The sequence below is a fragment of the Emydura macquarii genome, unplaced genomic scaffold (genome assembly GCF_026122565.2).
Source record: "Emydura macquarii macquarii isolate MOO-44397 ecotype Brisbane River unplaced genomic scaffold, CSIRO-AGI_Emac_v2 contig_3240, whole genome shotgun sequence".
NCBI classification, from domain to species: Eukaryota; Metazoa; Chordata; order Testudines; family Chelidae; genus Emydura; species Emydura macquarii.
The window spans coordinates 2583000-2607249 of record NW_027133377.1 but is presented as its reverse complement, the minus strand read 5'-3'; the positions used below and the strand labels follow the sequence as shown (position 1 = coordinate 2607249).

At 36.8% G+C, this 24250-nt stretch overlaps 1 protein-coding gene across 3 annotated transcripts in view; it reads left to right on the top strand.

Moving 5' to 3' along the window:
* The window catches only part of HIPK3 (homeodomain interacting protein kinase 3), a 126615-nt gene that overhangs the window by 73337 nt on the left and 29028 nt on the right, over positions 1 to 24250 (top strand). For all 3 annotated transcript variants that reach the window (XM_067532109.1, XM_067532110.1, XM_067532108.1), the window contains exons 3-6: positions 12511 to 12634; positions 20303 to 20422; positions 21700 to 21786; positions 23604 to 23788. In XM_067532109.1, the coding sequence (XP_067388210.1) occupies positions 12511 to 12634; positions 20303 to 20422; positions 21700 to 21786; positions 23604 to 23788 (516 nt within the window). The remainder of the gene's footprint in view (positions 1 to 12510; positions 12635 to 20302; positions 20423 to 21699; positions 21787 to 23603; positions 23789 to 24250) is intronic.

The window sequence follows — 24250 nt, the reverse complement described above, 5'->3', positions numbered from 1 at the left end:
AAATGACTATCTCAAACATGAAAGAAAAATTTAAATAAGTTATTTTTAGCTTGGAGCAGAGAAGAGGTGTGCTTGAATAACCTGTCTTTATGTGTAACAATGTTAATTTTAATATAATATACAGGGAAAAAGGAGATGCATACCGTGTCAGGCCAATGGTTCACATATTTTGGTATCTTTTCTCCAGCAAGAGCCAATACCAACTTCTTCAAAGGATCTATAAATCCCCCATAATGGAAAATTATTCTGTAATATGCCTATAAGGGAAGTTTTTTCTTACCCCCAGGTAGTTAATGGTTATTTTTTTGAATTGTCCATGGTTATGAACTTGATTGTATGTATTTTTATCCTAACTAGAGAAACTGTATCTTTTTATCCATATACAATTCTATTATGTTTTTAACCCTACTAATCTGTTTGCCTCAAATAGTGTCAGTGAATTCCAAAGGATATAATATTTTGGGTTAGAAAAGCATTTGCTTCTATCAATTTTAAGTTTGCCTTTAATTCCAAAGGATATTCTCTTGGTCTTGTATCATGAAGGGAGCACAATAGAAGCACCTAATTGACCTTGCTATCTTTTATTATTTTATATAGTTCTAGTATGTTACCTGACATTCTTGTTCTCTCTAAATAGTGCTAATAAAATTTCTTCTCATGTCGAAATATCTCTAAGCCTTTAATATTTTTATTGTCCTTCTCTGGGCCTTTTCTATTTGCTGTATCCTTTTTCAGATGGGGTCACCAAAACTGAACACAGAATTCAAAAGTGAGCACTCTATTCAAGGTGAGGGAATACCAGCAGTTTTTATGTAAGGCATAACAATTTGTTTTATTCTCTATCTTTTTCTTAAAACATGCTAATATCTTGCTTGCATTTTAAATTCCTACTGCTCTTTTGAGCGATACTTTTATTGAATTGTCCACAAAAGATATCTAGGTCTTTTCCTTGGAAAGTTAGGTAATTTAGAACCCATCAGTGTGTGAGTAATCCAAATTGTTTCTCTCAATGTGCATTACCATGCCCTTTTCTACAGTGTGTTGCCTGCAATCCTGTTGCTCAATTGCTTAGCTTTGTAATGTTGTTCTGAAGTTCTTCATAATCTTCTTTAGGGACCAAGTTCTCTTTGGACTTCAAAAATTTTGCATCTTCTATAAACTTTGTCACCATGCAGTTCATCCCCTTACAAATCATTTGAAGCACGTATGTGTTCTATGCTGAATATTGACAATTTTATTTCTCCTGTTTTTCATCTCTTAACCAGTTTTTGAGCCATAATTTTATCTTTTACTCTTAGTCTGATCAAATGATTCTGGAAATTCCAAGTAAATTTATATCTCCCAAAATTAAATCTAATAATATAAATTTAAATATCTAAAATACATCAAAAGAGGAGCACAAATTTGTCCAAGCAAACATTAAAAAATACTTTAAAAAGTGGAAATCCCTCAAGTGATGTTGGTTGAAAAGAACAAACTATGGCAGGTAGAACATAATGCAGTGCCTCTCACAGACTTTACATTTGCTTGTTTCTGGCAAGGGTGTCACCTGGGCAGCAGTCCTCCAGCTTTAAGCTGGAAACAGTAGTCTACTAGAGCCTTGGGAGGGTTCTCGAGACAGATAAGCACAGTCCCATATGGACTAACATGCAGTACATCCACTTCGGAGAACAGTTTCACATCCTGATTGCAGGTTCTATTTCCCCAGGAAATTTACATATGATAACCTACTTACGCTCTGAGAACAGTGCTTGCAATCTAAGGACTCACCAAAATACAGAAGATGGGCAGTCCATCCTGAACAGCTTTATTTAAAAAGTAACAAGCAGAACAAACTGAAAATATGAAACTGTAACAAAGGATTGATAAACGAATGTATTGCAAGTGGACTAATGATATAAAACACTACAGTTCAATTTTTCTCTAACGCTCCAAGTGAATGGATCCGCTTTACACAAACTCCAACATATTGATTATTACTAATGAGTATTCAGAAGCAAAAAAACTCATTCCTGAATATATAAATGTTGGTTTGTAGTTAATGGGACCTGTTGCCACATGTAAGGGACTTTAGTGAAGGTGAGTATATGCGAGAATGCATGATGTAGTTGGAGGTGGAGTGCTTTCTGGAAACAATTAAGTCTCTCCCTGTGGGATTGGATCTTCTCCTAAATAAACTCTTGTTTGCCACTATCCAGGTCCATTCACTTTGCCCAGATGGGGCAAAGAATCAAGTGTTTCTGAGAACAGGGTCAAGTAGTCTGTATTTCTTGATAAAGAGGGGTTACCTCCTTTTCTTAGGGGTCTGGTCTTTGGCTTGGAATTTTTGCCAAAGTCCTCCCAGGTAGTTTAGAAGGTCTGGGGTCCCTTGTCTCAAAAATACTGACTGGTGCATGCAGGTGATGAGATTCATTCTGCTGGAGTTCCCATGACCAACTCTTAATGATTTTTGTGTTGCCTTTAATTTCCCTTTTACTCTTCTCGCCCTCAAGTACCCAGAGAAAGATCCCAGACATTTGAGTCTCTCTGGTGACCATTAACCAGTTTCTAGCGGCTGCTCTCTGACAAGCTGTATGTTCTTGTTGCAGTTAATTACAGCCTAAAACAGTGTTCCAGTCAGAAAACTTTGTGGGTGGTTTTGGTTTTGGAATCACCTTTGCAAATTGGATTAATTTACACATGTTCCTTTGGGAACACATGTTCCAGGGAAAGATGTGCACAGCTCACAAAAAGAGTATAAACCCCCAACAACAATGGGAATTGGCAGAGTTAAGAGGGGACTTAAAAAGCAACTATTCACAAATATAAAATCAACAAGCAAGATATTATTTAAGTTAATTAGAAGGAGGAAGCCTGCAAGATTCTTCCTGGATCTGCAGGACAATTAAGGAATAAAAGGAGCTGTCATGGGCCAGTGGTCCTTCAGTAAGGATCAGGGCCTAACTGGCCCCTGATGACCTTGTGGGGAATACCTGGGAGCAGTCAGGCATCCAAGTGGCTACCTTTTAGTCAATTAAAAATGGAGCAGCTGAGCTAGGACAAAATTGGTAGAACAGTATAAAGAGGAAATTGCCCAGGGCAGGGGAAAGCTCTCTCTAGAGAAGCTTTGGAGCTGTTGCAGGCTGAAGGAACCCACAAGAGGTGGAATAGGTTTCTGTGGGGACAAGCCCTAACTAAGGGTTTAGATGTGACAGTAAGAGCCCTCACTGTCAGAGTCCCTAGGGAAGGGAGTATGGGAAGCAAGAGGGGCTGCTGGCAATTTACTGATAGACAAGGCGAGAAGAAGAATAGACTTTAGTGAGGAGCAAATTGAAGTCTGGGACTATTTCTTTGTTAGTTTATTGGTTGTTAATGAATAAAGACCCGCCCTCCCCCCCAAACAAGGGGTTAATGAAGGTAAAGTGTGACTTGAGATTGATTTATATAACCAAGAGGGGAAACTGAGGCCTGGCTTGGGGCCTCCACTTGTGATAGGAGCAATCAAAGAGGATAAGGACAATGTAAAGAAGTTAAATAACTTCTTTGCATCAGACTTAATCAGATAGGGGGCATAGAGTGTGGTACAGTGGGGGTACGGAGTTAGACTTTGCAAAGATGAGGCATGGTTATGGGTCAGTATGTTCGAAGAGTAGATATTGGAACACACAGATCAATAATTTCAAATTGCAGAAAGTTATCAGGACTGGATGGTATTCATACAGGAATTTGGAAAGTGCTTAAGAATAAAGTGGGAATAGAGTAGCTTAGTTACCAATAAAATATATACTATCATGAAAATTCACTACTAAATTGGAAGATAGGCCGTGTTGTATTTGTTGAGCTCTCCTCATAAGTCTCATAACTCTATGCGTTGCTTATAGGTGTCATCCTCCTTTCACGTTAGGCAAAAAATGCCCCTCTTCCTTTCTCCCCGCCCCCATCATACCATTCTGATGTAGGGCGGCCAGGACCTTTATGGTGAAGGTGATGGAGGAGAGAAATGTATTGTTTCCTCTTTCTAACACAGAGAGAGAGAGAGAGAGAGAGAGAGAGAGAGGAGGAAAGCGAATAGGGGGCTCACAGTTTTCCATACATCTAGTAAAAGCCAATGTCAAGGATGGGTGCCAGGATGTAACATTCTAATAAGAATCCTGTTTCCTCTGTACAAGAGCCTGTATTGAAGAACAGGGTGCAAAGATATAACTAAGTAGCTGTGCTTCTCGCAGAGGTATGTATCTTTGTTGCTGTACTTACCTTCTGTAGATGGATGGTCATTTTTTGGCCCTAAGGTGTGGATATTTTAGGTTTATGCTTAGTGGGTTTTCATCTATCTATATATTCAATACTATTCAATTGATTAAAATATTTTCAATTTGAATATATTTGACTGTATTTTTAATATATATATATTTTATATTTTTTTAAATATAGTCAAATATATAATTTGACTATATTCAATTGATTAAAATATTTGCAATTTTAACTTGAAGGAATGGGGAAAAAATAACAGTGAACAAAAGAGACTTTGTTTCTGGGATTGGAAAGGGGCTTTATGTATAAACAAGAAACTGGTGCTTAATCTGTGCTCAATTATTTATTGAAGTGAAGAAAAACACTTTGCAATCCAAATTCAGACTATGGTCTTCAGGACCTCTAGTTAATGATCATTGTCTTGTTTGTCTCAGGAGTACCAAAGGTGTGTCCCCTGTTGTGTGTCGCCTCTCCCTGTTTCTCCATGAGTCCTTCTGCTTTAAACCTGATGGTGCTAGGACAGCTGACACCTCTGTCTCCTAACCAAATTTCTACAGGTAGTCAGTAGAGTGTAGGATTTTGCTTTTAGGAATTTTTTATATCACATGTATTTTACAGTATGAAAAATGAAACTATGGAACTCCTTAAATGATTTTTAGAGAACTTTATTTTCTCATTTTAAAAAGGAAAGCCAGTTCTCTGACCAAACTGATTTTTTAAAACTGCTAATAATGAAAATTAGTGTGTGCCTCAGATTATAATTGTGTTAACAGACATTTGTTCTTTATAAAAGTACTTGACCTATTTAAAATCAACACATAGAAAATAAGCTCAATTAAAAATAATTTTTCTACCACCATTTTTGTCTTCCTAACAACCTACTTAGCATGTGACAATCAAGCCATTTTGGGAGACTATTTTTAGGTAGCCATTGAGGGAGCTGATGTTTTAAAAATGTATTTATTTTAGTGAGACAGCAGACTTTAAAGTACTGTGGAATAACAGCTGACTGTTCCTGTTCATCTTCCTGGCTTTCAGCTGTTTGGAGAATTGGGGCTTGTCTACACTTACCTCAGAGATTCGGCGGCAGTCGACCGGAGTTACGCAAACTACACAAAAAACTTGCGTAACTCCAGTTGACTTCTATGCTTCTGTTCTGTGGGCCGTCTTCACTGCACTGCACCGACAGAAACCGCGTTCCCATCGATGCAGCGCTACTCCACTTGAGAAGGTGGTCTTAATATGTCGATTTCTGGATTGACTGAGCGGGTCTTCACTGACCGCTCAGTCGATCCAGATAAGTCAATCTGACGGCAGCGAATTTGCTGCTGTCAATGAAGACATAGCCTTGTTTTTGCTTTGGTACCTTACTAATCTGTCAGGCAGCACAATTTGGGAACACATCTATATCCTATTCTTCTAGTAACAGATGCTGACAAGCTAAGGATTGTAGACTCCCTTTTTTCTGTTTGATTATACCCACTCTATGATTTATTAGCATTTTTATAGATAGTATGAAACTAGTTGGTACTTGTGGGAAAAATTCACAGATTAGTACATTTGTAACCTTAGAGTGAGCTCCTTTTCTCTGCTGTACCTCAGCCCCTCTCTTCTCTTCCTATACTTGTCCTCAGAGGAAGGGCCTACAGACTGACTGACTGACTGGTGGCTATTTTAGTGAAGATACTGTGTAAGATTAAATGAAACATATTTTAATATGGTTATTTCAGCAGATGCATTTGTTAAATTCACTATATTCAGAAGCTCTGTAGTCATTATGACTGTTCAGCTTTGTAACCTGATATAATATAAAAATATTTTAACAGAGATACACAATAATACATGGGGTGTTATCCATCCACCATTTGGGGATGTAGACATTTCTATCACTATTTCTAGTCTTGTGGCATGAAATTTATTATTCAGCTGCAAAAATCACCAATGCTTATATTACAGGAAAAACATTCCATATGTTGGATCTCTAAACATCTAGCCTGGTCAAATCTTTGAATACATGGGCAAATACATGGGCTAAACTAAACTAAACTAAAACCATTGAGATTAATGGAGGTAGTTAACTACTCTTTTGTAGCAAATACCCTCAACCAGAAGGATCAACAGTATGGGGCCATGCACAGGACACATCCTGGAGATGAATGCATTGCTGTGCATACTTTTTGAACAGGAAGGCTTTGATTTTCTTGACCACAGGATGCTATTCTGGCGAGTGATGGGATCAATCTGACCAAGAAGAGGAAGAGCATCTTTGGACACTGACTCGCCAACTTAGTGAGGAAGGCTTTAAACTAGGTTCAGAGGAGGCAGGTGACAAAAGCCCACAGAAGGTATAACGAAAAGGCAACCTTGAGAGGGGAGGGTGTAGGTGAGAGGGATGGAATAGGGGATGGAAAATTACGATAGGGTCATAGGAGCAACAAGAAGGAAATCAGTGGGGAAATCTGCTCAGCATCTTAGATGTCTATACACAAATGCAAGAAGTATGGGGGATAAAAAGGAAAAAATGAAGTACTGGAATGTAAGCTAAATTATGTTTTAATTGGCACCATTGAGACTTGGTGGCTAAACCTAATGATTGGAATATTGATGTAGAGAGGGGCATAGCTTGTTCAGGAAGGACAAGCACGGGAAAAAAGGGAAGAAGTGTTGCATTGTATATAAAAATATATACACTTGTTCTGAGGTCCAGAAGGAGGTGGGAGGCAGAGCTGTTCCAAGTTTTTGCGTGACAACAAAAGGAGAAAAAGACAGGGTTGACATCATGGCATGGGTCTGCTATACCACTAAATCAGCAGGAGAGATGGATGAGGCATTTCTAGAACAAATAATATCTAAAATACAAGATTTGATAGTAATGGGGGAACTTTAACTACCCAAATATTTGTTGGAAAAGTAATGGGGCAAAACACAAAATTTGTAATAAATTCTTGCAATGTATTGGGGATTTTTGCAATGTTTTGTTTTAGAATGTCACGGAATTAACCAGGGAGATAGCCATTTTAGATTTGATTCTGACTAACAGGATGGAATTGGCTGTGAATCTGAAGGTTGAAGGCAATTTGTGTGAAAGTCATCTTGAAATGATAGATTTCATGTTTTAAGGAAAGAAAGGAGTGAGAACAGCAGAATAAGGTCAATGGAATTCAAAGAGAACTGTAGGTAAGGTCCCAGGGGAAGAAAATGTAAGGGATAAAGGTGTTCAGGAGAGCTGGCAGTTTCTGAAAGCCAATAGTAAACACAGAACAATGAATTATCCCAAAGCAAAGGAGGGGTAGGAAGACTAGTAAGAGTACAATATGGCTGCATAAGGATAAGTACAAAAGAATAGTGCAAGCATGTAGAGACGATATCAGAAAGGCCAAGGCACAAAATGAGTTACTCCTAGTAAGGGGTGTTAAAAGGCAATATGAAGAGGTTCTTTAAATACATTAGGAGCAAAAGAAGGACAAAGAATGTGTCGGTCACTACTTCATGAGGAAGAAGAGCTAATAATGGATGACATCAAGGAGGCCGAGGTATTTAATACCTATTTTGCTGTAGTCTTCATTAAGAGGTTAATTGTGACCAGATACGTAATAAATGAGTATTAACAGCAAGGGGGGAGGAACACAAATCAGAATAGGGAAAGAACAGGTTAAAGAATATTTAGATAAGTTAGATATAGTCAAATTGGCAGGGCATGATGAATCTTATCCTAGAATACTTAAAATAAGGAACTAGCTGAAGCAATTTTTGAACTATTAGTGATTATCTGGAGGATGGGGGAGTCCCAAAGGACTAGAAAGAGGCAAATACAGTAACTATCTTTAAGAAGGGGAACAAAGAGGACCTGGAGAACTATAGGCCATTCAGCCTAACTTGGATACCTGGAAGATTCTGGAACAAATCATTAAACAACCAATTTGTAAGCACTTAGAGGATAATAGGGTAATAAGTAATAGCCAACATGGATTTGTCAAGAACAAAGCATGCCACACAAACCTAATTTCTGTCTTTGTTAGGGTTACTGGCCTAGTGGATATGGGAGAAGCTGTCAGTGTGATATATTTTGATTTAAGTAAAGTTTTTGACACAATCCCACATGGCATTCTTTTAAGCAAACTAGGGAAATGTGGTCTAAATAAATTTACTATAAGGTGGGTGCATAAGTGGTTGAAAGACTATGCTGAAAGAGTTGTTGTTAATAGTTCGCTGTCAAACTGGGAGAATGTATCTACTGGAATCACGCAGGAGTGTGTCCTCAGTCTGGTAGTATCCAGTATTTTCATTAACTTGAATTATGGAGTGTACTAATTTGCAGACGACACCAAGCTCGGAGTGGTTGCAAGCACTTTGGAGGACAGGAGTAGAATTCAAAATGACTTGGACAAATTGAGGAATGAATGTGAAATCAACAAGGTGAAGTTCAATAAAGACTACTTTAAATGAAGTTCAAAGTACTACATTTACAAAGGAAAAATAAATTCACAACTACAAAATAAGGAATAACTGGTTAGATAGCAGTACTGATTAAAAGGATCTGGGGCTTATAATGGATTATGAATATGACCCAGCAACGTAATGCAGTGGCGAAAAAGGCTAATATAATTCTGGGATGTATTAACAGGTGTGTCATATATAAGACAAAGGAGGTAATTGTCCTATTCTTCTCCTCTCTGGTAAGACCTAACCTGGAGTACTGTGTCCAGTTCTGGATGCCAACTTCAGGAAAGATGTCAATGAACTGCAGAGAGTCCAAAGAAGAGCAACAAAATTTATAAAAGATTTAGAAAACTTGACCTATGTGGAAAGGTTAAAAAAAACTGGGCATGTTTTGTCTTGAAAAAAAGAAAACTGAAGGGGAATCTGATAACAGTATTCAAATATGTTAAGGGATGGGGTTGTTCTCAATGTTCACTGTAGATAGAATAAGAAGTAATGGGCTTAATCTGCAGCAAGAGAGATTTAGGTTAGATATTAGTTTTTAACCATAAGTATAGGTAAGCACTGGAGGAAGCTTCCAAGGGGGATTGTGGAATCTCCATAACTGGAGGTGTTTAGGAACAGGTTAGACAAACACCTATCAGAGAAGGTCTAGGCATACTTGATTCTGCCTCAGCACAGGAGGCTCCACAGGATGACCTCTTGAGGTCCCTTCCATCCTTACATTTCTGTGATTCTTTAATTCTATCGCCACAGAGGCCCTCTTAGGAGAACCAGTGTACTTCCATTGTTCGGGGAGGGGGGGGAAGAGGGCAGAATTTGGGGAATTTTCCAGGGAATGTGTATCCCATACCATTGGAGTGCTTTAAACATATGCACACCAGGGATTTGGTACCTGAACTGGTGGATTCAACTCTATGCAGGATCTGCTATGCATTTCCGTTCTCCCTCATGGAATGAATGGGTATGCAAAAAAGGCAGAGGCTACTCATGCCCTGAATCTTGAATGTGATGACAAACTAGAGACTATGCTGCCACAGAACAGCCTTTCTGTTTTCAGAGGAAATCCTCTGCACATAGATTGCCACTCAAGGTATGCAGTGATATCAGGATTGGGCCTCAGGGAGTACACATTTCTGTTGTGAAAGGCTGTCTCTCTGCGGATTCAGGAAGTTAACACAGTGTCAAGTTCCATTGTTTGCATTTAGTAGGTTTTCTTTGAAACAGTAAGTCCTAGATTTTTTTAAAATGAAAACTTAATTTCTGCAGAAAGTAATCCGTGCAACCCTCTTTGACATGAAAGTTTCCTGTAAATGAGTGGATTTGTAGAATGTAGGTCTAGTAGAATGATTTTTGCTGTCTTCTCCTTTCTTTCTCAGAGTAGATCAGGGTTTAAAGAAACAGGCCACCTACTTTGTCTATTGTGCAAATGTGACACATTTTATAATGTTTGTTTACTTTATGGATTCCAGTGGTTCATTTAAATTCCTCAGTATTGACTATAGAAATAGCTGTTGAACATATTTAAAGCTTTTTAACTTATTTGATATGTATTTTATTTCAGATAATATGACGTTACACATGAAAAACTACTAAATATTTCTCATGTTAAATAGACTGCGTTATCCCTATTATAGAGTAGGGAAACTAAGGCACAGAGCAATTTAGGGCCAACATTTGCAAAAGTCTCCTAGTTTTTGTTGCCAGATAGCACCCCATACTCAGACACTTATGGCTTGGTTTTTCAGGGTAAATATTTTTTTTTAACACTTCTAAAGAGCTATATAGACATTAACTAATGGATCCTCAGAACACCGCATGGAAGTAGGTTATGACTTCCAGCATCCCAAAGAAGTCTGTGACAAAGATAAAATGTAGTTTTGCTTTAAAGCATTCAACTGCCTTACCCACAAGAACATCCTTGCCCTACCTGCTTCAAGAGAAGGCTGTTTTCCTGTGTGGACTACCCACTATGACAACGCAACATGTAACAGACTGCAAGAGTGAGTTACATATGTAGGAGTAGTCCTTTTTACAGGCAGCATAGTCAGAGTCAAGTGTTCTGAAAGATGTGGTTAAGTGATTGAGACGGGTCTCCCAAATTAGAAATATGGATTCTATTCCCAATTTGTTTAATAATAAGGATTGTGAAGGTCACAGAATTATTACTACCAGTTAGTAAAAGAAGTGAATCTAATACACATGATCTCCTGGTTCCCCGTTCTGTTCAGAGGTTCCAGTCTGTGTTCAGACCACTGAAGTGAGGCAGTGGGGTCAGTTTTACATGATAGGAAATGGTGACTTTTTAAAAGCCTGAACTCAGCCACATCTGAATGGATTTTCATGAGGCTAGCAAGAGAGACCTCCCTGACTTCAGGACTACCCCTTGTTAAGTTTTCAAGTCCTGCTACAGACCATGAAGGTGTACCAGCTCTTTTTTTTAATAAAGGAAAGTGTTAGGTCACCTAAACAGAGGTTGTTGCTGTTCTCATAATGAACTGAAAAAATCTTTTATGTTGGAGAAGGGTGGCAATTCTAGCATATGCACATTGGGTGGGTTTTGTGCATGGCTTCTGTTGGGTTTTTTTATGTCAAAGCAACCTAATTAAATTAAAAAAGAAAAGCAAAATAAGTTAGCATTATGTGCTAGCTAAAAAGGTCAGGGGTAAATAATGTGCTAGCTAAAAAGGTAATTTAGCATATTACTAATAGTTAACTTTATTTCCAAAAATATTAAGTTACTAATTTGCTGAAAGCATCTTTTGCCTTTCTTTAATATTATGTTGAATGCTCTTATAAAATATTTTGTGGGGTTTAATTTTAAATTAGCAGATCACCTTTGTAATATCCTTGGCTATTTTAAATTTAGACCATATTGGAATGTAATAGTTTATCAAATTTACTGTCTCTGGGCTCTTTTTGTATGTAAATATATTTTCACTTTCTCCTATAATTTGGGTAACTGACTTTTAGAAAAAAAAATGAAACAGGTTAAAATAAGTGCTTCAAGATATATGTAAAATTATAAGTTTTGTTCCCTGAAAATAGAAATGTTAACAGCCTAATAACTTTTGCAGCTTTATTACAACAACTTTTTTTTTATTCTTCGGTAACTGTATTTGTTCTCATGCATAAATTTGTCTTGGGTAACAAATAAGGCCTGGTCTATCTGAGAAAAGTGCACTGGTTTAAATTTATTTTAAAATTGATCAAGTTAAATGGGTGCAGGGAAGGTTAAGGTGATCAAGATAAATTGTGGATGCATCAGGGGTTTGCAGCTATGTAACTAAATTGATTTTTAATATATTTTTGTAGTATACAAGGGCTAAAAGTGTACTGCCAGAGGAATATTTTATATAGAAAATATTTATATCAAACTTAGGCCCCAGAATACAATACCTACAGCTATGGAGAGTTTAGACTAGAAAAATCATTTTGTGGGGTGGGGGATGTTGAAAGAAAAATAGAAATGTTAAAGTATTAAATAACGCAGGAATAATAATTTCTAAGCAGATTTTGCAATTGCTTTCACATTTAATGAAGTTTTTAGAATGTGAAAAGAATCACAGCAAGTTAAGACATGGTAGTACAGGGCAGAAAATGCAGGAGGATAATAACCTAAGCAGGACATACAGGTATTGCATGGAAAAAATGTCTTTTTGATGCTAATATAAATACCATAATGTGGATTATCTTGAAAAGAAAAAACAAAACCCTAAGGTTTTACTTTTAGAGACGTAAATAACACATTTTCAAATGGTAAACCTTTTACCTACTTGTATTTAAAAAAAAAAAAATTTAAGGGAGAAAATTGAATAACTGTATTTATTTAATTTGTAGAGCACCAGAGATTATACTGGGATTGCCGTTTTGTGAAGCCATAGACATGTGGTCGCTGGGGTGTGTGATTGCAGAGCTGTTCCTTGGGTGGCCGCTGTATCCTGGAGCACTGGAATATGATCAGGTAGAATAGCTTCACGAATGAGTTTGTATTTTAAAAGAATGCATCATTTCTTTATTCTAGGCTAAATTCACATTGTGTAATTTTTTTCATGGGAAAGATGAACTGTACTATATGGTTTAATGGAATTGGATTAAATGAAAGAGTCCAGTTAAATAATTTACTTTTGATTTTATTCAAATTTTCTAAAGGAAAATGCAAAATGTTCAGTGTTGAGGTACTATGGTAGATATTATGTGTTGGGTTCTCTGCTTCTGTAAATTGGTGTAGCCTCATTGACCTTAATGGAGTTATGCCTATTTACAGCAGCTGATAATTTGACCCTAGCTGTACTCTGCAACATTCATTTTGTGGATATGGAGACAAATAGGCATACATCTCTCATCAAGTACTGTAAGTTTTTTTTCTCATTTTTTTAACCCACAATCTGTTAATTGGAATTAGGATCTGTATGAAGACTTGAATTTTTCTTCAAAGATACTTATTGAGATAGAGCGTTTCACTGTGGGGGTCTATATTCCTACTATAAAACTGTAGAGTTCTGAGTTATGCCCTTTTTTGAGTGCCATCTCTGCAGCAGAGACACAGCACATTCTATTACCTCCAAATTTCCTTCGGACTGTTAAAGGATCTATGGCTGATGTGTTTGAATGCCTCATCTGTATTGCAGTTTTCTGTCTCAAATCTGAGGGGTTTTTGTACACTTCCTGGTACTTCATTTTATATATATAATTTTTTTGGTGGGGGGAGAGTGGGCAAGGGGAATAAAATGTTTGCCATGAGTCCTGATGACACGTCAGTATGTTAAGGTTCAGGGCCTCTCAGTTTCCTATTTCCTGAGTGGGTCTATGTTATGCTGCTCTTTCTAGTGAAATTTGTGTTGTTTTTATCTCTGTATTGTGTTCCACTTTTCATCATACAAATTAAAATGTTGGTGATGAAGCTGGCTGATTGTTTCCAGTAGGAACTCAAGTCCATCACTGACCACTGTGACCACTTGCTTATTTATCTTGGGCTAGCTATGACTGGATCAGCTGTGGGATCTGTACCCAAATATTATTATGGACCCGAAGGGTAGTCACCTGAAAACTCTCCTGGCTTCCCTGGGTGTTTTCTGGAAGTCGAACACACAGTCAGTCTGGAAGACTTTGAAGTTAATCACTTTAAATTGAACCAGAATCAAGTATCGCAAAGGACATTGAGGTAATGTCAACACAGATCCGATAGGATAGATCCTGAAGCTGTGTCTCCACACCATTGAGTTTTCTGGTGTCAGTGGGCTGCATCAAAACATCAAAGCCCTAGTTGTCTCAGTCAACTGCTTGAGTTTCTAGTCAGAGGGAAAAGCCTCATCTTTCACAGCACAGTGTGAAGTCTGTGTTGAGAGGATGTCATTGGACTTCTGACATTCACTTTCTGTACCCTTGATCCCTCAGTTCAAGTAATTGAGGCTTTTGGAGACCCTGACCTCTATTGTGTTAGTACTCATTTGCTACACAAGGGCACAGCAAGACATACAACCTGCTGGTGTTTCTTCCAACACATTGCTTTGGCAGCCTCAAAGATGTACATTGTGACCTTTGATTACCTAAATCTTGATGCTGTGTGTCTTTGGTGCCATGTAGTGTGCCAAAACACCAGATTTGTTGGTGATCTTTGAGTGATTGTCCATGCAGATTTCACTCTGGGTACATATGTGTCTCCTATGCACAAGGAGATGATTCTTCAAGCGATGGTCCCTGTTTGTATTCCACATGGGATATGCATGTGCCTGAGTCTGAAGATATTTTAGTAAACAGTGTCTGTTGGTCCACACATGCACAGATATACTCCTTTTTGCTCTAAACTGAGGATATAAAGGGCAGTGTGAACAGATGCCTCTCTGGTTCCTTCTTACTGCCGCATGGCCTGAGTTTGGAATCTTTTGTGTCCATAGTTTCTTTCTTCAACTGTGTCAATCTGTAAATGTATTGTAAATAATTTTAGTATTTTACTGTTGTTCATTCTTTTAATATTAAGTACTAGTGTAGTTAGCTGTTTTTCCCCATGCCAGGAAAATCCTACCTGGGAAACTAGGATTATGCCCAGAGTCCTGTGGTTCAAGAATTGCGTTTATCTATGTCAACGACATCTGCTGCAGCTATCAAGCTCAGTTCTTCTCAGAAATTGACAAGGTCCTGAATGATGATATGAAGCTCATGGCAGACTACCGTAGTTGATGGCGCCTGCAGCCAAACGTTTCCAAGATGTTTCTAGAGTATTTCATCTGCATAATGCAAGGGCAGGCCATGAGTTAAATATTATTTTAAATGGCCAAGGCCTGCAGCATGACCCAAATCTGGTTTACATCGGCGTGACATTGGATAGTCATGTACTACAATCATTTGAAGAAGAGAGCTGCCAAAGTTAGCACTTAGAACAACTTGCACAGAAAACTGGCCAGCTCAACCTAGGGGGCGAGTGCCCGAATGCTTAGATCATCAGCTAGGGTGACCAGATCGCAACAGTAAAATATCGGGACACATTGGGAAAGGGACGGAGATGGGGACAAGGCTTGGGGGTGGGGTGGGGTGGGGTGATATACTTTTTCATACATAAATGCGTTAAAACAATGGTATTAAATAATAGCACAAAAATCGTAAGAGAGACATTTTAGTGCTCCAATATCTGCACAGGTCATTAAAGTCATTTTTAAGGGGTTGAATTCAATTCAGGTGAGTTCAAAACAGAGGACCAGGTCTACACCCAGAGGAAAGGCTCCAAAGAACTTGGACCTTTTCAGATAAAGAGTGTACTCTTCAGTGAGGGTTGCTAATTATGTAGCGCTTCTTGCGAAATACCACTTTCTGCTATGGGACAGAATCGTCTCATTTTACAGACAAGCTCCCTAACTAAAATGAAGAGGAGCTAAGATAAGCAATAACTGAAGGTCATCTTACCACTAGCAGTGCTCAAGGCAGCACTTTTTTGGACATGGCAGCCATGACTATGGTAACTGCAGTAACAAGGAGCTGTTTTTCCTTATTGATGATGTCGGGCATCTCTTGCAATGTCCAAATAACCATAGGGGACTTGCTGTTTCAAGGAAAGAGAGAAACAAGTTAACTTTGACTTCTTTGTGAGGATGCAGGGGCAGCCCAACATGTTATTGACCTTTATTGTTCTGTATTTCCCTTGCCACACTATTTTTTGTTAATATGCATTGCTGTGAGCCTTTAGTCTTTATACAGAGAACAAAAGAAGCTTAAAGACCTGCCTAAAGATAGTGGGAATCTTTTTTGAGGGAAAGATGGAGCCTAAACTTAAAGTCAAGAAGATGAAAACCATGCTTTTCCCCCCATGGTCTAGCCACCTTCTTGGCCTACCCAGACACAGTCGGGTACAGTGAGTTGGATATTAGATTGAAAGTCAGAAGACCAGGATTCTAAAATTTCTGATTCTTCCACTGACCTGTGTGACCTTGAATATGTCATTTCACCCCTCTGTATCTGCCTTCTCAGCAGCCCCTGGTGGAGGTCAGATTGAACTGTGGTTCAAACCCTCTTGCTTGTCCATAAGGCTGCAAGAATCCATATCCTGTTATCAGTCCCCAAATTAGCCTATCCTAATTTAATGCTTTGATTTTTTTCTAAAGGTAATATGAGAAATTTAAAAATAAGAATGAAACTCTTCTTTGACATTGTCTCCATTGCAAGTTTGGGGGCCCGATAATATGAATAGAATAGCTAATATACTAGCCATTGTTCTGGAGCCCTCAGATTTTCAACTTTCTGCAGGTTATTTTGAGGTGCGTGCATGCGCACGTTTTTGCTTTCTTTTGTTCTCTTCTAAATCACTGTCCTTAAAGCCAGGATTTTGCAAAGTGAAAATGTGTATTTGCCAGTACCTAAAGTTTCATCATAATATTGGTTTCTTTGCATTTGAGTGAATAGATCCTCTGTAGTTTGAATAAAAATATGCAGACTTCTATTGAAACCACGTGTTTTGAATATTACATGTACTATTTGTGTAATTTGTTGTACAGAATGCTAATGTATAAAAAGTTATGAAAATGAACGGCATATTAGTTTCTCTCAGAGTGATACATAAAACCAGCAAAAAGAAAAGAGGCACCTAACCACACTTATGATTCAAGGCCTAGTCTATTACGGTAAAATTTAATGTTGAAACACAGCCATTAACTTCATTGGGATCAGGATCAGGTCTTCTCTGTTTTTAGTTTTCTTCTTACATGAAGCAATTTAATAAAGTGAAAGTGTATTGGACATCTGAACAGGGTCATGGGCATGTTAGAAAACCATGTAATGAATCATTAGTCAACTATGTATACTAAATGTTTGAGAAATGATTATTATATATTGTGTTACCAAAAATGGAATTTTTGCTGGTGTAATCTGTGAGTTGGCTATAGTAGTTCTGCTAACATTTGACTGCAGCCCTCTTAGAGAGGACATGCAGGTTTACTTCTCACTTTCCCTACCATTAATTGAAGAGAGAAATATCTACAAAACAACATCCAGTTATTGATTTAAGCTTCAAGGTGTTGCTACTAGTACAAGTTGAAATCATTGTAGTAATGTTTGTGTCATAAAATTAAATGCATGTTTGGAGACCTGCTAAATAGACAAGAAAAAAACAAACAAATGTTGGATTATATAACTTTACTACACAGTTCTAAGTAAAGTGAGGCACTTACCCAAAGGTCAGACATCTCAAGGCAAGGACATGTTAGAAAACTGTGTAATGAATTCTTAGTCAAATATATATATTAAATAATGTTAGAGAAATGAATATTCATATATAATAAAAAAAAAGAAATTTTTGCTTTTTCTATGACTCTCTGCTGATACAGCTATTCAGAACTTAACTGAAACAGCTTCAGGGTTGTGTAAACCAGGAAACCTGGTTTGTGTCTCTTATCTGTAAAATCCTTGATCTATGCAAATAGCAGCGTGAAGCAAAGTGTTATGAGAGAATTGTTAGCTCCAGGTACCCGCCACCCCTCCCCCCAACAAGACAAGCTAACAAGTAAAAACCCAAGGCCACAAAAACATACCAATAAGATGATAACTGGATGGAATCAGAGGGGTTGACAACAGAGAATAGCAACAAAAATAGACAGATAAAAGTAAGTTTTAGCAGGATAAGCAAAAATGTGTTACTTTAGGTTAGTTGTGATTTATGCATGAGAATATTTTAATTAGAAATTGAAAATAGATAGGTACACAATTGCGATAACTTGGTAAAATTTATAGAACAAGGGATAAAAGTTAGGTGATTGACAACAAAAGAGTGTAGGAAACGGAAAGAATAGTCGAACATAGCAGAAAACAGGGATTTAAAGAGAATCGATCTATTCCTGAAGATGGTAATTTTGATCGCTTATATTTCTTGCCTTATCTGTTTTTGCATATATAAGTAATTAATAGGGGATAATAGCATTGTCTTTAAATGTACAAAATAAGGGCTAAAATAAACTGTTTAAGCCTAAATTGAAGTGGATCTTATTTTTCACCAATATATAGCTGGGCCAGAGATACTATTTAGGGCATTCTAAAACTGAATGGTGAAAATCACCTCAAACTGTTCTAGATACTACTGACATTATTTTATATATATCCACCCCCCAAACCATTTGTAAATATTGTTTGCAAAATAAAAATAGACAAAAAGTAGAAGAAATCCCATGAAGGTAACAGGGAAGATTTAAATACCAGTATAGGAAACTCACTTTCACAGAGTGTTGCCAATGGAAATTTATTCCAACACTTCACTGCTACCGATATCAGATCATTTTATGGTCTCAAGAATGTCTGCCAAAATTATTTCTTTCTTTTATATAGTCTGCAAATAAAATAATGAAAAAAATATAATGGTCTTTTGGGATTTTTTGACAGTTTATCTATTTCTATAATACAGAGTCCAATTAACCTGAAATTCTTAATCTTAATTCTTATTTTTTTACTATTTTTATTCTGGAGAACTTTACCTATGTCCCTGTAGGGTTAACAGTGGGTTACAAGGCTGCTTGAATGGGCAATGAATCAGTTCGTTTCCCTCTTCGTATGCACTGTTTTAAAGTTAATGAGAAATGTACAAAATGTGGAGAAGGACTAATATTCTTCAAAAGCACATTTTCTATTTTATAATTTGCCACAAAGAAAAATCAGGTTCAGCTAACATTAAAGATTTTAACTCACAACAGAAAGAGAAGGCTGTAACATATTCACATATTGAACATCATACACCATACATCATACATCATACATGTTTTTAGATCCCTACAATATTCATACACAACAATGAGAGTTAAGGTAGAAATATCAGTCTTCGCTTTGGGTATTCTGTCATGTTTTTAAGGATTTAAGTCAAATCCTTGACATTTTTTAATATTTCTGGTGATCCAATATCTTAAAATTGCAGTACTTAAAAGAGAAAAATGCTTAATTATATGATTATAGTATGATGGTATGGCTTATTAATATTAACTGTTTGGAAAAAAATTTATATATAAACATCCATCATTCCTTCTATACTCACTTCTCTGAAGAAAATGGTAATTTATGGATAATTACGGTAAAGCATTTTGATATACAGTTATTTATGGACCTGATACAATGTCCACTGAAGTTAAGAGATACTCCCATTGTTCTAAATGGATGTTGGATCAGGACCTATATTGTGAAGGATTCCAAAGTACTTTACAAACAATATCCTGAAATTGCATCCACTGTTGAAGTGCAACTTTTTTTGGCATGAAACACACATTGATTATGTAACAGAGGACAGAAACTTACACAGAAAGTAAAAGACTTCCAAAGAATACTGTACCTAATTCTAAGTACAGGGACAATTTTAGGTGGGTATAATGTGACTAGCCAAATGAAATTTGGCCAGAATGTGGGGGGGTTAACACCTGTAGTCAAAGGGGTCTAACATTTTATACGGCACACTTGCAAAATGGAAATCATCAAATGTTTTTGGAAAATACAACAAAAAATTAACTCTTCTTTCAACTATGAATATATATGGTCTTGCCATTAAACAGTGTGGAAGTTCTTACAATACCTGTTGAAAGAACTGTGGCATACACCTAACCCATCCCCCTGCAAAATGTTACTTGTGCTGGGACCTCAAGCATCACTCATTTCAAATATGATTTTTGAATTATTAGAAGAATATTGTATGTTAATTCTAAGGTGAAAATTGAGTATTCTTGTCATTCTGTCCTCTTCTAATGGAACAAACACCTTGCCTGAGCTAATCTGCGAGGCCTCAGTACAAGTCTTAATAAGGATTTGAATGAAGGGAGGATGGTAACTTTATGAAACTGTTCATGGAGATCATTCCATGGATATGGAGTCATGATTATAGTAGAGTTTACGGTAGTTTTGAACCAGTAAGTAATGTAAATAAAAGACTCATTGCTGACCAAAATTAGTGCTTGTTTAATTATACCAGTTCAGATGCTTGGATATTTCCTGCTAATAGATGGAGAGAGTAGTATAAAACTTTTAAAGTGCTGTTTCTCTCCTATATAAGAATTGTTTGCCCACTGTCAATCCTCTGTCGGTTTTTTACTGTGGGAAATGACAAAGTGCAAGTTTCTATCTTTGTAGATCCTGATTTGAAAACAAGAAGTTAAGTTCCTTCTACTTTTTCCTTCCCCAGATTCGTTACATTTCACAGACTCAAGGTTTGCCAGGAGAGCAGTTGTTGAACATGGGAACGAAAACGACAAGATTTTTCTGTAGAGAAACAGATGCACCATACTCTGGTTGGAGGTTAAAGGTAAAAAAGTATTTAAAAAAAAAACTAGTTTAAGGCATACACACATGACAGCTAAATTAAGGTTGGTTATTTTCAACATCGAGATTTTATTCACAAGTTTGGAAAACTAAGATAGAATTATGTCTTCTATCTAAGTAATCTGAGGCCTATGTTGACGGGAAAAGCTCTCCCATCAGCATAGTAGCGTCTTCACTAAAGTGATATAGTGGCACAACTGCACTGTTGCGCTGTACATGAAGACAAATTAAACTACATGCATCTAAGGGTTTATCTCCTTATATAAAGAATTAAGTAGTTCCTCTGTTATCTCTGGGGAGAGAGCCACAAACGCTTATGTGGTATCCAGCAAAGAGCTAGGTACAGATAACAAGTGGAGTAAAATCTTGTTGAATCATCATGAAATTCTGAGGCAACAGACATTTTGGAGACTCAAAATAAAGTATCATTCCGTAGTAAGTTGTTTGGTGTATTTTATTTAGTATGTTAAAAATGCAAAGCGAAGATTGCTAACTGGGTGTACTGTTGTTGTGTGCAACAGTACACAAATTTTGGGCCCAGGTTATATTGGAACTTTTTAAATGCTTCAGTGCAGTTATTCCAGGTCTCCAACTCGGATATTGCTGAGGGATCTCACTTTACGTGTATTTGGTATATTATTTTGGGGGAAATTATAAGAAAAAGTGAGGGGCAAGGTACTTAGTTTCATTATGATACTGTCATGGTATATACTTTAAGTATTGTTTATGATGTGTTAATATTTCAGATACTTTCTCTGCACTGTGGCTGTGAGCAAATAAAATTTACTTGAAAACAAAAAAAAACCTGTAAGAAGAGAAGTTGAAAGGGGCATGATTCTGTTTAAAGTGATACTGTCACCTGGTTTAGTTCCAAAAGTTAGTGGGAGGTGGTGTGTGTGTAAAAATACCAAAAAACCAAACAAACAAAAAAACTTTTCTATCAGTATTTGGTTTTGTACATAAAAGTTTTCATTAAGCAGGTTTCTGTTAGACTTTAGCTATTATCTGTATTGTTTGTAAACCAGATATTGTAGTGCAGCATTGTGATTATTCAGAAAAGCCAGGAAGTGAAATTAGCTGTTTCTGTTGTTCAAACTGACTGACTGAAATACAAAAAGTCAGCAAAAAGCATAACAGTAAATTAAATATCAAATGAAATTCTCTCAATTGTTTAAAATGTGATTACCAACAGTAAATATTTTATACTGTCCTTTTAGTTGACAGGATGGCATAAACAGTTTGTGTTTTTCCTCTTTTAAGACACTGGAAGAACATGAGACAGAGACGGGGATGAAGTCTAAAGAGGCCAGAAAGTATATTTTCAACAGTTTGGATGATATAGTGCATGTGAGTATTGAAGTATCTTTCCTTTACAAGCAATATAGCTGAGAGCTGCACAATGATTTATTTTTAAACTTTTATCAGTGAGCTTTTGTGAAATAGAGTATGTTCTGGGAATATTGTCCATTCATCCATACCTGCCTACTCTGCTCCTGTGGAAACTAACCATCTGTGCCTGTCTGTTCTTTGATGCATAGAGCTTATCTTCCTTTGTTGTTGTGTGATTGTTGTGCAGTTATATCTGTCTTGGTGAAAAAGATCTTAAATTGTGTGCAGTATACATTTCCATTGTGTCCTAGTGAAAAAGATCTTAAATTGTGTGCAGTATTCACTTATACTGCAACATCTACCAATCTAGGTAAAATTATTCTTATATCTAGGTTCTATCTGTAGTAAAAGTATCATCTGTCTTCATCCTTTCTCTGGAGACACTGTCAGTTTCCTAAACCTTTTGTTTTTAACTAAACTGCATCCTTATACTTCCACTGCTTTATATGCCTTGATCACTAATAAAAGGAAATTTTCTCCCCCTCTTTCTCCTTTGACATCCTGAGAAGATATTCAATTCCATTTCAGGGCTGGTGCTGTTATGCACATTTTCTTCATGTACTAGCTCTGTAGTCACAGCTCGACCTTTTTAAAAAAAAAAAAAAAAAAAAAAAAAGGGAATAATACTTAGCGTTTATGTAGTATTTTTCACCTTCAAGGCAAAAAAAAAAAAAAAAAAAGAAAGAAAAGAAAAAAGAAATTGAGAGAACCTGTAGTTTTTGTTACTTCAAGTCTTTTTTTTCCCTTCATTTTCAGAGGATGGCAAAATCTACTTCTTAGTTCTGAAAGCTGGAGACAGATTGGAGTAACTCTGTAGACTTCCAGTGGCATGGAAGCAGACAGAGAATCTCATCTGGTCCCATATGTCAGGCAGATGTTTCCCTAATCACTCTGAGTGAGCATGACTGATTAAATATATATCAGTTGAAAGAAAACCCTTCCAGGGATGGATGATTTGAGGCAGGTTGGGGCACTAGTATTACTGATAACTGGGTTTCTTTTTTAAGGATTCTAATCCCCACCCGCTAAACATTGTTAAAGTCCAAATCCCAAATTTGGAATGGCAGGTGGTATAAGGCTTTCAATAGGTGTTAGGTAGGCAGGTAGTGGGAGAAGAGCAGTTATTTATACAGTTAAATCTTGAAAGGTTGGGTCAGGTTTATTAGTCATCTCCCATGACTTGCATGCTATGCCTCTGTTAATGCAACCTAAAATTGCATTTGCCTTTTTTTTTTTTTTTTTTTTGGCAACAGCATCGCATTATTGACTCATGTAGATGTTGTGATCCATCCCAACTCCCAGATCCTTCTCAGAAGTGCTGCTGCCAAGCCAGTTTCCCCCATTCTGTATTTGTGCATTTGGTTTTTCTTCCCTAAGTGTAACACCTTATATTTGTCTTTGTAGAATTTCATTTGTTGTCTATAGCCCAGTTCTTTAATTCTTCAACATCCCTCTGAATTTTAGCTCTATTCTCCGAAGTATTGGCTCCATTCCCAGCTTTGTCATCTGCAAACTTGATCAGTATGCTTGCTATACCTACATCCAGATAGTTAATGAAGATTTTAAACACTAGACCCAAAAGAGATCTCTGTGGAACTCCACTTGAGATCTCCCTCCAATCTGACATAAATATTTCACTTGGCCCTACTTTTTAAAAGCAATAAATTTTTGTCTTTTGAAGTGAAAAATTTAATGAAAGGAACCAAAGGAGGCATCATCAGTATGCATGCTTGTTTTATCTGACTTTTTTTTTTTTTTAAATTGTTCCATGTCAGGTGAACATGGTGATGGATTTGGAAGGAAGTGACCTATTGGCAGAGAAGGCGGATAGAAGAGAATTTGTCAGTCTGTTGAAGAAAATGTTGCTGATTGATGCTGATTTAAGAATTACTCCAGCTGAGACACTGAACCATCCCTTTGTTACCATGAAGCACCTCCTAGATTTTCCACATAGCAACCAGTATGTTACATTCATTAATATTAAAATTGTGTTGTGTTAGACCTACAATACTGTTTTAAAGTCAAATTGACATGCATATTAAAGACTTAACACATTTATTACTGAAAAAACTTTGGACATTTGATTCTTATGTTAAATTATAGTTACTGTTAATAAATTATACATATTAGGCACAGTTTGCTGTTTGACTGTGGAAATTACTGGTATATAAATAGTGTGCATGTGTAGTGTTGATATGCCTAGAATACAAAATTCCCCTTACTGAGGAGCTAACAGTTTTAGCATCTGATTCTAAGTAGAATTGAGCACCCTCCGTTCTCATAGAATTTGGTGTTCAGAACGTAACAGAATCAGGACTTAATTCAGGCGTTTCTTTTTACATTTTAGCTTATTGGAAGCCCAATTAAAATATTTTTTATAATGCTGGCAATAGATACTTGAACAATAGTTTCCTAAATAAAA